Consider the following 11,229-nt stretch of genomic DNA (forward strand, 5'->3'; position numbering starts at 1 on the left):
CGCTCCTGCGCCCTCTCCGACTTGGGAGACCACATCCCCCAGAATCCTTCGCAGCACCTACGGTGGGCGGAGAAGGCCCTAACAATGGCTCTTGGGAAAAACCGCGCGCGCTTTTCGGAACGCTCGGCCGAGGGGGCGGCGGCGCGTTCAAGCAGCTGAGCGAGAGGCGGGGAGGCGGTGCCGAGGGAGCCGGGGCGGGGCTGAGTTTCGGAGCGGGTAAAGTTCAGGAGCCCGGAGGTAGCGGCTTTGTGGGCTCGGTGGCTGCTGCGGAGGAAGAGGCTGTTCTCGCTGCTTCTGCCGCTATGGCTGCGTTAGTGAAGAAGATCATTTGTACTGCAAAGGCTCCCGCTGCGATGGGTCCCTACAGGTGAGGGGGGCGGGAAAAAGTGCTTCTTGGCGCAGCTTAACCTGTGGAACTCGCTGCCACCAGATGTGACCCCTGCCCAATTGGTTCCTCCTGGGTCGGTTCCAGCGGGGAGAAGAAGGATAACTGCGCCTTCTCCCCGGGGAGGGATTTCAGATGGGCTGAAGTTTCTTCCTCAACATGGGAAAGAAAGCGAACGTGTTGTGGTCTAACCTGATTTGGCCGCTCTGGCTGCTTTGCTGAAATGCAACAGTGAAAGGCATTTAAAAGTAGCCCTAAAACAAGTGCCCCGATGCATGTGCTCAAAGGCATTATGGCGTCTGAAATATGTCCAGATTTAATATGGCATGAAAGTAGGAATAGGAATGGGTTTGTTGTGGCATAGGTGCAAAGCATATGAGCAATGTGTAGAGTGCCAATTAAACATACATCTAATGAACAATGCTTACAAAAGCCCCTTCAAGGCTTCCCAGGAGTCTGTTTTCTGTCTGCTCTGAGGGGCAATGCCTAATTGTTTGGGGTAAGATCCCCTGGACTCAATGAAACTTACTTCTGAATAGATATCTGTACCCTTGCACTTATTTTGAGCACATCACCACTAAGACTGCAGTCTTTATCTGAGAAAAGTAGGACTGAATCTAGTAAATTTTGCTTTTGAGCAGATGGAATGCTCTATCAGTGTTGCTAGGAATGCCACAAAAATAGTAAATCTAGTCAAATTTTAAATTGTGGTATATTTTCCCTACAACCTGACTGTGGCACTTCTCATTTCTTAAGGTCTCTCTGCTGACCAGGTATGAGGACTGAGATTACTTATTTAGGGTTTTGGAGTGTCTTGTTTTGGAAGCTTTGCTGCATTTTTGTTGCTCTTGTTAAATTGTTAAATCAAGGGAATTAAACTCTTATTAATCTGGGTCACAATATTAGAAGAAATGTATAACCTGGAATTGATTTTTCTTACATTTACTTTTTCATTATCTCTCACTTTGTATTTTTTACAAAATAATCCTTGAGTTGCTCAACTGACATAGTTAATGAGTAAAGTTAAGGATTGCTATTCCTGTTTGCTTGAATTCAGATTCCTCAAGGTTTTTTTTTTGCATGTGTGCAAATTAAAATTTGTAAAAAAGTACCTATCTTCTCAGGAGGGCATAAGAAAATCCTGTTTGGTTTCAAAGAGTATACCTTTTTATGTTTATGTTTAGTAAAAATATCCTAATACTATACTTACTTATATTTTTTAGGCCTTGTTCCCCAAATCAATGTATTGTTGCTGCCTCAGCTATGAACTATATAGGAAGCTCAATGTATGCTTAGTTCAAAGGAAATCTTTAATACACTTCATATTAAAAAAAAATAGAACTCTGATTAGCAATATCCTCTTTTATGCAAAAATAAAGATTTGCGTAGCAGCAGTGATTGAGGCTAAATGCTCGGAGAGTGACTGCCAGTTGGAGAACACAGGCAACTCAGATTGGTAGGAAGCAGCTTTGCAAATTCACTGTGCTCACCTTTAACCGAAGTATTTCACTGGGATTCACTTTACTCTTCTCTGCGCTAGGATGACTACTGTGTAAAGACACTTGGACAGAAATCATAATTAGTTTCTATCAACATGAATCAGCTATAATTATAAATGCTAGTCTTTAACAGTAAATATAGATATAGGCATAGCCTTTTGCTACTTTTATGACTTCCACTGTTTTTAGTTGAGGCTAAAATATTGTAAATATTTGTTCAAGTAACTAATAAAAAAATGCATGTTCATAGCATTTTCCACCTGTTGCAACATCTTAGTCGGGACAGCCAGTCTGGCTGTCATCCCAAATTCTTTTTTTCTGGTCAAGGATGTCCAAATTCATGCTTTGTTTCTTCATTTCTTACTTTTCCAGTAAGGATGTGGTGAATTTTAATTAGTATTGCAAAGTTAATTGAAATTGTAGAATGGAAGATATTGTGAATGACTAAATTGTAATTGGCTCACTGAATAAAAGGACTAGCTTGCTGTTGTTGCACTTTTCAGTCATTCATACAGACGCCATCTAGACTCCAAAAAGCTAATTAGTGTAAAATATAAGGGATAAAAAACAGCAAATCTTTTCTCATGGCACAGCCTTTAGGAAGAGGGATGGGATTTCTAATTTGTTGGAAGTTTCCTGTGTTGCAGAAACTTTTTTCTTGCCAACAATATATGGACATCGTAGCAAGAGAACCATATTAGTCTATCGTAACAAAAAATCCGAAGTCTGGTAGCATCCTTTCCAAATAACAGTTTTTATTCATTGTAATTAATTTATTAAATTGTTATGAGCTGCAGCTCACTTCATCAGATGTGAAGTATAGTATAAAATTGGGCAACAAGGGTCCTGAAGGATGCTCTGAATTCCAGCCTCAGGAAGTTCTTACCAACATAGTGTGAGGTGATGGGGGTTTCAGTTAAGCTGTCCTGATTCAGTAGGACATGAGCTATAGGAGGGAAACACAAAAACGATGCATTTTTCAGTGAGGCCACAGTCAATTTACAGCTAAGGAAAACTGAAGAAGGCATATTGGTTGGCGCATCTGGAAGTAGAAGTGATTGGAATAGGAACATTCCACACTGTCACGTTTTGTTGAAGGTCTCATTTGTAGGAATAGGACAAGAGAAATGATGATAATATTAATTAATATTAATATTAATGTTTCAGAAAAACAAAAAAAATGTGTTGAATGTTATTAGAGGATAAACCCACTCCCATGAATTCATTAATGAAAGAAATTTGAATCTTTTCCTGTACAAAATTAGCTTTGCGTATTTTTAAAAATTATTTTAAACTTTCAGTATGTGGCTACATAAACAGAAATGTTGGTCCCAGACTAGACTTATATTATTTAAATTCACTTGAAAGCTTTCCCATATGAACATTGCAAAATGCTGCTCCAAATTAGTTGGTTAGTGCTCTTAAGCATTTAAGAGATATTTGCTCAGCTGGCATATGACTTAATGCAGAGAGTGGTGTTATTGAACAGTCAGTTAGGCAGGTCAGAAGAACCAGAAGAGAACTTGAGAGCTTACTTCCCAAATATCCATTTTGGTTAATATTTATTATTTTACAATATTTATAATTCATCCCAATCCTGTTAACATCAACTCTGCAGACTATTGATTAATTGGTATCATGTATTTCTTTTCAGCGGTATTAACATCAATACCAAAAACATCAGTAGAACTTAAATTAGGTCTTATTCAACCCCCGCCCCCCAAAATTGGACTTACAGTACTGGGTTTCATTGCATTTTTAAAGAAGAGATATAAGTAAATTGCCATGTTAGCCACACAATATGACTAATGCTACAATTAAAACCATATTTGTACAGTACCCTATAATTGTTCCATTTTGGGATGAGGTTATTAACATCTATTAACTCAACTTTGATGCATGATTTAATATTCTGATAGTCATATTCTTTTGAACTAAATTCTTGCTGTGTAGAAATTGGCAGTGAACAAAGAAACACCCTGTTTTAAAAGCTAAAAGGTTTATTCTTCAGCATTGAACAAATTTACATGTTCAAGGGAAAAAAATCCACACGAGAGCCCAGAGAAATTGCTTTTTCTGGGTGTTCCCCACCATGGAAGAACTACATGTAATAGGCTGCCTATTTCTATAGATAGAAAGTGGTGAAAGTAAAGACAGCTTTTAAAGGTGGCCTAGCGAGGCTTTTTGTTATTAGCAATAATTATATATCCAAATGGCAAATCAATCAATTTCTCTCTTGTCCTCTTCCCTATTTCCTGTTTTTCCCTCTTTTTACTGTCCTGCTGAACTTCAGCCAAGCAGTGTTGGTAGATCGGACAATGTACATTGCAGGGCAGCTGGGTATGGATCCCTCAGACGGGCAACTCGTTCCAGGAGGAGCAAAAGAACAAGCCCACCAGGTGAAATGTGGCCTCACTTATTCCACTAGCAAGTCTGATATTATTATTAATGTAACATTTGTTGTATGAAAAGGACATATCTATCCACAAAGTTCAAAATAGAGGGTCTGGTGTAATATTTCGCTATGGAAATAGTCATTATTTCAGCTCAGCAATAAGGTGAAATTACAATTAGTGTAATTAGAATTAATTGTAATTTCAAAGAAAAGGCATTCTGTCAGCAAAACAATGAGCGAGTGAACCAAATCCCCCCACCCCTCTAGTGTCAAATATTTAGTAGCTTCTGCCTTCTTACTTCCATTAACAAAATCATGAACTTTTATTGGTCAACCAAAGTTTGACATACTGTAAAACCGAGTGACCTTCCTGATATTGTGGCTAGTGAAAGGGCATTTATGCTGGCTGACTTCAGCATAAAAGATAAAGGAAAGAAGCCCACGTTCCATATCCTGGTTTTTTTATGGCCAAACCTTCCAGGGGCAGGAGAGTATTAATATATCTTTCCTAAAGTTTTTGAGACATTAAATGGTAAAAACCATATGGTGTTTGTGTATGTGTTGGCTGCCACAATAGACTGTTAAATTAAAAGATGTACATATAAAATGCATCCAGGAGCACACGGAGCAAATGAGTTGAGTGTGCAAGAGACAGATCCAGTTAATCCTATGTCTTCCAGGAACCATTGCAGACCTGAACACCTGCCCTTTTCCATACTATTTCTGTATTTCAAATTGTGTTTCCTTCAGGACTGACACTGCAAATTGGCCTGTGAATGTAATCCTTAGAGAGCAGTCCAGCATGAGGAAAAAAAATACCCTGCTATGTAATTTCCATTTGTTGCAAACGTACTTTCCTATCTTGAGAAAGTTGATTTCAGTGAACTCAAGTAAATCTCTCTTTGCACTGGGAACTCAGTCACTTAATATTTTCTTAGTATTTTTTCATTATCATAGGCTGTTTTCCCATGTGTTTCATGATGGTTTACTATGGTGTTTGCATATGATTGCACTGTACCGTCTTCTGAGTTCAAGGGATGACGTGGGTATGTTCAGATAAATCCAACTGTGTTCTCATTAGGCCCTCCGAAACGTTGGGGAGATTCTGAAAGCTGCTGGCTGTGACTACCACAACGGTAAGTTTACACTCAAGTAAATTAGTGAACTTGTCTATACATTTATAGAGGGGAAAAGTGTGCTTTCTCCCTAATTAAGAAAGAATAGCTATTAGTTGATTGTTGTGGATAACTGCTGCAGTGGAACCCTAGCTGTTCCTCCAGTTAATTTATTGTTTGTTTATTTATTGTGTTAAATAAATTTATTTATTGTGTTAAAGCATTGTTTGTTTTATTATGATGGTTTTATTTAATTTTTTTTTTAAATCTCATGAACAATTCTGGACTTCCATGAGGAAAAGTTGTATAGAAATAATGTAATACATAAACATACATACATACATACATACATATATATAGTGTCACTTCTTGGAACAGTGGGTTAATGTTGCAAGTTTTCTGTTTGATAACATTGTTTTGATAATCTTTCCCCTCCAAATTTAGTGATTTTATGGTTTTGGAGGCTGTTAGTACACCTTTTCTTTTTGAAGAGTAATCTCTGTTTTTCATATGACAAGCTGAATTAATGTTCATAACACCTGTAAATCAATCCTTTGGCATTTGGCATCTACTTTTAGGACTAGGTCTTATTATTTAAGCTGCACAGAAGAAAATCCATTGGTTAATAGATAGGTGCCAAGACCACAAGGTATTTTTACTCTTTAAAGAACTTGCATATTGGCTGATTATTTTCTACTACTGAAGTCTCATATTTCTGTTAGCAGTTCCATCTCTACATGGGATGTAAGCAATACGTAGTACATGGGATTTAGGAACTGAATTTATGAAAAAGAACAGAGGTTCCATTAAAAAAAGGAATGGTAGTGTCCTGGGATGCACAAGACAGGAGCTGCTGGGATGAATAAATTTAGGGTGACTGGGATGGAAACTGGTACTGGATGTCACAGGAACAGTTTAAAGCCCGTTTCATCAAAACAAAACAGAAAATCTGATTTGGTGCAAGCTCTGGATTGTGCATTAAATTCCCAAATCTGCTGAGCCTGGATCCTAGCAGACTCTAGGTTTTAATTGTTGGAAAAGATTTTAAGGATAATAAATCACAAGAAACTCAATAAGGTTTTGTGTGCTTTTTAGGGAATAGAAGTATGTCCATACACAGACCACTTCTCCTGTTCTTAAGAAAGAACAAAGTTGTGCAATTTTTTTCTGGGTCAAGAGTCACATTTGGCCTTTGGATGGTAGGTTTAAGGTTGCACTCCAAAAAGTAATGGTTGGGGCCAGGATGAAACCTAAATTTCACTTCATTAACATTGAAAGGTAATCAAAATTTGTTTCTATGAACAGTTTTCAATCAAGTATCATTGTCCCCTGCTGACAGATGATGATTGATGATGATGATATTTTTATCCTGCCTTTTTATGTATAACTCAAGGCGGCAAACACACCTAACACTCCTGCCTCCTATTTTCCCCACAATAACAAACCTGTGAAGTGGACTGGGCTGTGAGAGAGGGACTGGCTCAAAGTCACCCAAGTGGCTTTCATGCCTAAGGGAGACCTAGAACACACTGTCTCCTGGTTTCTAGGCGAGCACCTTAACCACTGCTCTGAATTGACTCTTAGTTTAATTAAAAGCTACTAATTGGTAACAACTTCTGGAAGTCTCTGGGGGCCAAATCCAAGGTTTGGGGAGAATGTGTGCAGCCTTGGGACCATAGATTGTACATCTCTACTGTAGAGTTACTGTTCACAATCTGTTGCCCTCCAGAGATAAGGCATTTAAGTTTTAATAAGGATCTAGGCATCTTGATCCACAGCCATGCAGGCTGAAAGATTATAGAAGCTGAAGTCCAACACATTTAGAGACCACAAAAAGATCCTGTCAAATCCATCCCAAATGGGGTGGCCTGTTTATAAAAAAGAAACACAGTTCCAAGTCACTTGCTATACAAGACACTTGCAACACACTCCTATGCAGGTTTGCTCAGAAGAAAGTCCCACTTACTCTGAAGTGAATATGCATGAAGGTTCAGTCTTAATTTTATTAATTTGTCAAATCTTTATAGCTGGGTGATTTGAAGCATAATTAAAACAGGGTTTCCTCACTTTTAGTGGTAAAGACTACCGTACTGATGACTGACATGAAGGATTTTAATGACATTAACGAAGTCTACAAGCAATGTAAGTATGGCTGGTGGCTGCATATTAATTCAATTTCTTTACTAGATTTTGTATTCGGACGAAGATAAATCCAAAGATGTCCTTATGCTCCTGCCAGCATTCTGCAACCAGGAACTTATGTTTATATTTCATAGAACAAAGTTACAGAGTTATAAATGGAAGCTTGTTATTGTATATTGATTTAGCTCATTGGACTGTACTGCATTCAGTTCAGTTTATTACGCTGGTGTGAAATATTCTGGCCTTCTCTATAACATCACTGTGGAAAGGATTATCTCTATGAGAAACACTCCAGTTACATTATGTGACCATAAGCCATGGAGCATTAAACTACTGAAAATCAAATTGTGTGAGTTCTCTTGTGCCTAGTTCCATCTTGGACTGTGATACTTAAGAGTAAAATCTTGTAGGAATTGTAGGAGGAGATCCATGTATAGTTGCAAAAAAATCAGGAATCTAGTAGCACCTTTTCTGACTAACCAATTTGATTCAAGGGCATCAGCTTTAGTAAGCTGCATCTTGCTTCATCAGATGCAATTGCCAAAGGTGCCACCAGACTCTTGATTTAGTGGAAAATCCATATCTCTGCTTTGAAGGTACATTTTTTCCAGCAACTGTGAGGATTTAGAATATATTTCTACACCTCACAGTTCTTAGTTAACAATCTTTGGCTATAAAAATATTATTTGGGTATATATTGGAGAAGTTTATGAATTATATTATCTCAAAGTACAAAGGAGCACCAGAACTTGACTAGAGACTGTAAAGGAATATTTGCATTGTGTAAACTGTTAAAAAACATGTAAATACTTTGATTTGGCTATAGCTAGAAAATGCTTTATATGGGGCTAAACTCTGTTGCTTGCATCTAAAAATCTTCATGGTTTGTAAGACCTCACTTGGCATTATTCATACCTTGCAAACACATTTGCCTAGGAACATGCTTTCTTTTGAAAAAATGGGGATTTAAATTCTTAGATTGCTGATTTACGTATCTACTTGCATTCTACATGGACCTATGTAGAATCAGTGGGCTTTTTATTTGCCTAACTTGATAACTTGCTGTTTAGTATAGTCCAAGTAAATATAATTCGCTACTTGAACGGTCAGTTGATTAATTGGAGATATCTGTCTACTCCATATAGTCTTCAAGTGCAACTTTCCAGCTCGCGCAGCTTACCAGGTTGTGGCTCTTCCAAAGGTAAGTATCGGTTCTTATTTCTATAAAAACTGGTAATTTAATGTTTTGCAGGTTAGAAAAAAATGCAAACACTTTTTTTGCATTTTTGTTATGTTCTTAAACATAACTTAGAAGTTCAGAGACTGGCCACTTCTATTATCAGTGCAATCAGTGCAATCTTGTCTGTGTTTATTCTGAAATAGCTTGCTGTTTTTTCTGCATCCTCTCACTTGAATTAAGGGAGTTTCTCTAATTTGCACAAAACACAGTATTTTCTGCTACCGCAACACCGCCATTGGATAACTCCTGGATTTTCACCACAAAGAGAGGATTAAATCCATCTAAAGGGATGCAAACTTTAGGGGAGAGGGGCAAGAGAGAAAGAAATGGGGAGGAAACCAGATCAGTGCACTCAGTCAGGCTGGTGCACTATACCCTCTGCTGTTTAACATTTACATGAAGCTGTGGGCAGAAGTCATCAGGGGCTCCAAGGTGCATCTATCAATAAAGTATCAATATACTGATAATATTCAGTTTTATCTTGCTACCCCAGACCTGGCTGGAAATGCTAAATTTATGTCCCAGGGCCTGGAGTCTGGATGGGACAAAACAAGTTAAAGGCCAACCCAAGTAAGATGAAGTTGCTGTTGTTTGCCATCCTTTGTGGGCTCCAGGGTTTTCTAAGTTGGTGGCACTGCCCCTTAGGAAGCAGACCTGTGACCTAGGCTCATAGTTCTGCTGGATGCATAGAATGGCCAGGAGGACCGTCACCTAATTCCAGCTGGTACGTTGGCTGTGTACGTGACTGGACCTACCATGACTCGTGTCCTTACCCCTACCTGATTGGACTTCTGTAAATAAACTCATGTGGCTACCTTTGAAGACCATACAGAAACTGCATTTGGTTCAATTTATTATTAGTACTTATTAACTAGTCCTTGTTGTATTGAACATGATTACACATATTTTGCAGGCAGGTGCAGTTTGAAATGTTAGTTTCGACTATGAAATCCTATATGGCTTGGTACCAAGATACCCTCAGAATTCTTGCTCCAGTTGGTGTCAGTCTCAGATGAGTCTTCTAGGAGAAACTGGTAGTGATGCCCCATTTTCATGAAGTGAGGGGCTTGAGGCCAGAAAATGTTGCTTTTTGGTGATGGCACGGCCTCTCCCGGAAGGGAAATTGATCCTTTAATAATAGCCTTCCAGAAACTGATTGAAACCAAGCTTTTCTGGAGGGCCTGTGGAGAGTAATTGTCACCAGTTTTGGTTTATTATTTAATTTGGTTTGCATATAACTCTGGCTTTGTGACATGAGATTGATTACTTTAGGGTTTACTGTGGATGTTTTTAATGTTGTCGTGTATTTTCTATCCTTGTAACCTGCTGAAGAATTGGGGTTAAATACATTAAACCAGGGTCAATATTGACCCCCAAGGGTTGATGGGTCTATCCAAGTGGTCAATGTTGTTGTTGTTGTTATTATTCATAGTACTATTGGTTAAAGTAGTATTTATTAAATTATTTTCATATAATAAATGTTTGGGGGTTAATGAAAAATCTAAAACTTCGTGAAGGGGTCAATGTGCTGCAGAGTTTGGGGACTCCTCCATTAATCAAACCAACCCTGCCCTGATTTTTATATGTTGTATTTCTTTCTTCCAGGGTGCCTGTGTGGAAATTGAAGCCATTGCCATTTTGGGGCCCCTTCAAGATGCCTCAGCAGCTAAAATCTAACAGCACTGTGTTTTCTTTTGTCACGGTCATTCTCGCTACCTGTACGATTCAGTTCTGCTACTGATTCTCTCAAAATAATGATCATTCCAAAACTGTGAATCTGACTCTTTTTGGTAGATTCTAGCATTTAGGTGTATTTGGGTGGGCAAATTGACTCACAGGCACCATTGTACCATTAAGGCTGTCGGTTTATTCAGAGTATAGGAGTGTTGCTCAACCTCAGCAACTTTAAGATGTGTGCTGGCTGGGGAATTCTGGGAGTTTATATATCTTAAAAGTCGCTGAGGTTGAGAAACACTGGGGAATAGTATGAATGAAGGTCATTACAAGACTGAATACTGCAAGCTACTTAAAGGCATATTTTGAGAGAAAAAGCCAATAGAACTGCTTCAGATAAACTTGACATAGATAATTTTAGAGGGTAGATTCTATAAAATTCAGGAGTCAAAATAAACTTCTAGCTGTGCACTACATTAAGCAGAATTGTATACTTTAAAACATTAGAAGAAAAACCCATGAAAAATAAATCAAATTGCTGTAACACATATCAATGTTGATAACATCAGTTTTGGCTTCTTTTGAGAAAATTAGTCATTAAACTTGGCAGTTCACATTTTGCCTGATTAACTAGATAAGCTAATGTTAAAAGCTGCAACAAATTTTGTAATGAAAGACATGATTATGTACTTTGTGTAATGTTTATCCAACTAATTTTTCTTACAACCAATTGGCTTTTGGGGAGAAATGCTTAATAATAAAACAATCACATGACAACA

The 11,229-nt window shown here is 38.1% G+C and overlaps 1 protein-coding gene across 1 annotated transcript; it reads left to right on the forward strand.

Moving 5' to 3' along the window:
• The first annotated feature begins 194 nt into the window (after window positions 1-194).
• RIDA (reactive intermediate imine deaminase A) lies at window positions 195-11,229 on the forward strand. The gene is made up of 6 exons (XM_088149096.1): window positions 195-367; window positions 4,178-4,283; window positions 5,361-5,415; window positions 7,468-7,536; window positions 8,682-8,737; window positions 10,382-11,229. The coding sequence occupies exons 1-6, from the start codon at window positions 303-305 to the stop codon at window positions 10,451-10,453; spliced, it is 423 nt and encodes a 140-aa protein (XP_088005222.1). The 5' UTR covers window positions 195-302; the 3' UTR covers window positions 10,454-11,229.

Source organism: Python bivittatus, unplaced genomic scaffold, assembly GCF_059951505.1.
Source record: "Python bivittatus isolate LINGU-HERP-01145 unplaced genomic scaffold, Pbiv_v1 ctg000590_np1212, whole genome shotgun sequence".
Classification (NCBI taxonomy): Eukaryota; Metazoa; Chordata; class Lepidosauria; order Squamata; family Pythonidae; genus Python; species Python bivittatus.